General features: G+C 32.3%; 2 protein-coding genes across 2 annotated transcripts; one reads left to right on the forward strand and one right to left on the reverse strand.

Moving 5' to 3' along the window:
* Nucleotides 1-3: 3 nt before the first annotated feature.
* On the forward strand, nt 4-484 carry LOC133323461 (syntaxin-17; the record flags this gene model as incomplete). Its single annotated transcript, XM_061532386.1, has 1 exon — nt 4-484. A coding segment is annotated over one exon (327 nt), but the record flags the coding sequence as incomplete, so codon positions are not given.
* Nucleotides 485-3,523: 3,039 nt separating this feature from the next.
* Nucleotides 3,524-4,035, reverse strand: LOC133323459 (protein LLP homolog). The gene is made up of 2 exons (XM_061532384.1): nt 3,850-4,035; nt 3,524-3,778 (listed from the first exon to the last, which is right to left on the reverse strand). The coding sequence occupies exons 1-2, from the start codon at nt 4,027-4,029 to the stop codon at nt 3,524-3,526; spliced, it is 435 nt and encodes a 144-aa protein (XP_061388368.1). The 5' UTR covers nt 4,030-4,035.
* Between the last annotated feature and the right edge of the window lie 952 nt (nt 4,036-4,987).

Raw genomic sequence — 4,987 nt, forward strand, 5'->3', positions numbered from 1 at the left:
ATTGCTGATAATGCCGAAGAAGCTTTAGAAAATGTCCAGGCAGGTGAAAGTGCTTTACGCAAAGCATTATCCTACAAGAAGGCAATGTATCCTGTTATGGGTGCTCTATTGGGTACTTGTGTCGGTGGACCAATTGGTTTGGTAGCTGGTCTAAAGGCTGGCGGTTTAGCAGCTGTCGGCTGTGGCATATTAGGCTTTACCGGCGGTAGTGTTCTAAAAAGTAACCCCGCCATATTACAGGGTAACATTGAAGAGGAACAACAACAACAAGCTATTGAAAATTCCGAACAAACACAGGAGGAAATCGAAATGACAAAAAAGGAAGACTGACAAATGGAGAATTATAATCAACCGATGACAGTGTGGTCGGCGGCAACGCGTCAACTAATGAATTTCCAGGGTACAACTGCAAATCGTTTGGATCCAGTGGCCCAGGCCACTACCGGTGTATTGTGCAGTGTTAAATCTTATTGTACCATACAGTAGATTGTACAAAGTCTCTAAATAAGATGGGTGTGTAATTTCTACTGGATATTATTATTGTTTTGTTTATTTTTATAAGTTATTATAATATTAGACTAAGTCATATTTATATTATTAAAACAAAAAACCAATTAAAGTTATACAACAAACGAACGAATTCCAAAGTTTGCTTATTTTAAGTCTACAAAGGTAGGAACTGAATTGAAATGTCGTTTGTAGAAAAGTAGATCTAATTCCAACCATGTAGACATTTGTTGTTATTGAATTACAATTAAATAAATAGATTAATCATACATAAACGTAAACGTACATATAAATATTTAAAGTTGATAAAGACACCTTTGTTTTTTTAACACGTTAGCTCGTGATGTTGTTCATATTTAATTTATTGTATTTTGTAAGAATGTAGCTTGCAAATTTAGCTTAAATGTTTATAAGAATTTGTTTTAGTTTTTCTTTTTTTATCCATATGTAATATGATCAATCAATACCACGTTGTAAATTATTAATAAATAAATGTGAGAGTGTTTGTGTCCATTTTATTAGCATTCAACAATAAATGCCTTTTGTTGTTCCCTTTTAATGAAAAAATAGTTATTTTTCTTTGTTTGATGTTTGTCTTCTTGTGTTTGAAAAAGAGAACAATAAGTCAGTAGTATTCTGGGCCGACTTATCGATGAATGGAATGTTGTTTGTACATACATAGTTAAATTATATGGGAATATAAATATGTACTTACCCTCATTATTATTCTTGCATTTTCTTTTGCTTATTTTAAATATGACACATGATTATGGTATATTGCTTATGAATGATGAGGGTGATGATGAGTTTTTGATATTTGCATTGAATTCTAGCAAATTAAAAAAGAAGGAAAACAATAATTAGAACATTTACTATTATTTTGTTTTAAGTTTTTTTTTAAACATCAGTGCATTGAAAATGGCTGACTACTTAAATATTTTTTTATAAATAAAGTTTTTAGTTAATTTTTCCCCTAAATATTAACCGATCATTACCAATAACTATAGGTGTTGTCTTTTGCCAGAACCGAATTTAGTGACGATTTGTCCATGTACACAACGACTTACCTAGTCGACGATTTTTGGAAAATCGCATATCTCGTCCAAAAACCAAGAAAACCAGTAAGAAAAGTTCAGAAGTTGAACGGGGCCGACTATATTATACCATTCACCACTTTGGGTACATACAAGAATGGCCATAGGATAGAAATGGAATCGGACGAAACTAAATAAAACAACCCATACACATACCAATCTGAAATTTGTGAAAAAATGAATGTCAATCATCGAGCAAGATATGTAAAAGATCTGTATCCAAAATTAACCTCGACACAAAATTCAATACAAAACTTGACGTTTGTTTCAATCGGACAAACTTTTATAGTATGTTGAACCATTTACATAAATAGGAGGAAACTATATATATATATCTTAATCTTCAAAGATTTCAACAAAACTTCGTATACATCAATCAGTGCCTAATTCAATACTCTGTGCAAATGTTGTCTCAATCTGACTAATATGGTGCTCCATTTACATAAAATCGGACGAAACTATATATGAGAGGTATATCTAAATCTGAACCGATTCCAACAAAACTTCGCATACATCAATATGGGCCTAATTCCATTCTCTGTGTAAAATTTTGTCTCAATAGAACAAATATTGGCAGTATGGTGCTCCATTTACATAAAATCGGACGAAACTATATATGGGAGCTATATCTAAATCTGATCCGATTTCAAAAAAACTTAGTATATATTAATCTAGACCTCATTCAGTACTCTGTACAAAATTTTGTCTCAATCGGACCAATATTGGAAAAATGTTGCAACATTTACATAAAATCTGACGAAACTACATATGGGATCTTTATCTAAATCTGAACCGATTTTTTCCAATTTCAATAGGGTTCGTGCTTCGGCCAAATAAGTGGGCTGTGCCAAATTTCAACCCAATCGGATCATAAATGCGACCAGTACTTGGCTCACTCAAAAGGAACCATGTGTCTATCACGTTTCCTTTTGTCTGTTACAGACATATGCAAAAATACATAATAATACCCTGTACCACAGTGTGGTGAAGGATATAAATACGGAATATCTTGAGCGATGACATTTATCTTAGTTTATACGAAAGCTATGTAGGTCTAGAATAACAAGTAACATTTGAAAGGAATTGGGTTAATAATTTTTGAGTTATCGTGCTCTCCATTGAGATTTTCGCTTGAAATATTCTAGAGCTCTAGAGAATTTCTAGATAGGTTCAAAATAAATAAAAATAAAAAATCGATTTTTTGAAACCGAGAATTGGAGCGTCCCTTTAAATCGAGCTGAAAGATTTGTCATGCTTTTACAACGCCTAATATTTCAGCTTATACAAGTTGTATATTGAGACGATATTCTAGAATTTCACACTTTTCATATGCATTAGAAGACGTCACTCGATCGGTCACTATTCTTTACGAATAGTTTCAAAATTCTCCTTTATGAATATTAAAAGCCAACAAAAGTATCACTCTTTTAAATGTAGAAATCTCATACATATTACCTTCAATACAATTTCAAAGTCATCAATGTAAGGACCCTAAACTAAACCTGATTGTAATTTTGGGAATAGTTAACGACGTAAACAAATATTTCAAGTATTCATAATTAATAATTATTTATGAATTCTTAAAATATCTCATCTCTTCCATTGGTTGAAATACACTAACATTTTACATTCTCAATATTTATTTACTCAAATTATAGAAGTTCTTAAGTTATATAAAAATTTCAAATACAAATATTTCTTTTGTATTATCGGCATAACTAAATTAACTTAGCCTAATACGATGATTTCCCATTTTCGAAATCACATCAAAATCCCTATGGAAGTTATATGATAAATAATATTCCATATGAATATAGTTGGAGGATGTTGAATTGAAATAAAGACTTACAATCTAAATATAGTATTCACAGCTTAATTGTAAAACGATGAATGACGCATGAAATGCCAGCCCACCAAACATTTCAGAGTGGAACATTTGTTACAGTCCATGTTTGCTTAAATCTCTTGGTACGGGCATGATCCCTCTTGCGAATACGTTTAGCTGTTTTCTTGGGCTTATACCATGGTGGATACGAGCCATGTTGATCTTTAAGTGTTTTGCTATTGTAGATATGGACTTTGCCGGTTTTCTCATTGACAACGGTAATGTTTTCACCTTTTTCACGTTGTTCTTGGAGTTCATGTTCCAATTCGGCTTCTTCTTTGGATTTCTTTTCCTACAAGAAACAAATTACGTAGAACATTATTTTAACATTATTCAATGTTAAGTTTTTTGTGTAGAACTTACAATTTTCAATTCTTTGGCAGTTTTTACGGTGGCCACCTCTGAGAGCTCCTTCATATCTTCATCTGTGTCCATTATACCAAGAGTTTTCTTTAACCGTGCCAATTCCTTGACATCATATCGTGCCTTTTTGGCCTTGCTCATTTCTTCGCGGCGTTTACGTGATCTATTTGTACGACCCATGATGAATTATTTGTTAATTATTCACTATTTTACCGAATTATTCTCAATTTTTAACACGAATTTTCAACGTTTTCCAATAAACACGTGTAGAGTTGTTTGCCTTGCCGTTCGAATAAAAACAACAGATGTCATTTGACAGTTGTTGTCATATTTGTTTAGAGTTGCCAGAAAACTTTGAATGTGTGTGTTAAACAGCATTGCCATACAATTCGAAATACACTGGAAAAAAATACATTTACAAATTTAAAAAATGTTTCCTCAAGGTGAGAACAAAGTAAAGATTTGGAAACAATTTTAACTAAATTTAGGAAAAGCAAAACAAAAATGGCTTTAATTTCTCCAATTTTCAACTAGGAAAAATCATCGAATACAAATGGTTGCCAATAATGTCAATTTTAATACTTTCCGCTTTCAAAACCTCAAAATATTCCCGAGAGATCCCAAAAGAAGAATAAAGTACTTGAATGATAAACTGAAAACGACTGAAGCTAGAATCTTGAAATTTGGGATGAGGGTAACTCTTGGTCCAGAGGTGTCAGATAAGGTTAAATTTCCGAAATTCGTTTTAGAATGGCACGAAAAGTACTAAATGTGATACCATTTGTATTTGGCGAACCGGTAGAGCTAGAACTCTTGAATTTGAAATGAGAGTCACTGATGGAGTGTAGAATAGATGTAGCAAAGGATTTTTTGGACGTTCGAACTATAAGTATCCGAAAAGTAGTAAAATATACCAAAGTTGGCAGAATTCCGTAGCATGTGAATGGATAGAGCTAAAGGGCCCCATACACTATACATCATGCCGTACAGCATTTATCATAGTATGTGTTATTTTTTGAAAGTTTATTCATGTATGTGTGACACACACAATGCATGAAGAAAATCTAAATAGTTTTGATTTTAAAAATGAAACCCTATCAATCTGGTGAAAGTTGCCAGAAAGTTGTCAGTAAATAAT

The sequence above is a fragment of the Musca vetustissima genome, unplaced genomic scaffold (genome assembly GCF_032173495.1).
Source record: "Musca vetustissima isolate MV318-11 ecotype Yass unplaced genomic scaffold, APGP_CSIRO_Mvet_v1 utg22094, whole genome shotgun sequence".
Classification (NCBI taxonomy): domain Eukaryota; kingdom Metazoa; phylum Arthropoda; class Insecta; order Diptera; family Muscidae; genus Musca; species Musca vetustissima.

Excerpts from the sequence above, each read along its gene's own strand:
- LOC133323459 (XM_061532384.1), bottom strand. The coding sequence starts at position 4,029 with ATGGGTCGTACAAATAGATCACGTAAACGCCGCGAAGAAATGAGCAAG. Across the intron at positions 3,779-3,849 it reads CTGCCAAAGAATTGAAAATT|GAAAAGAAATCCAAAGAAGA; the intron begins GTAAGTTCTACA and ends TGTTTCTTGTAG.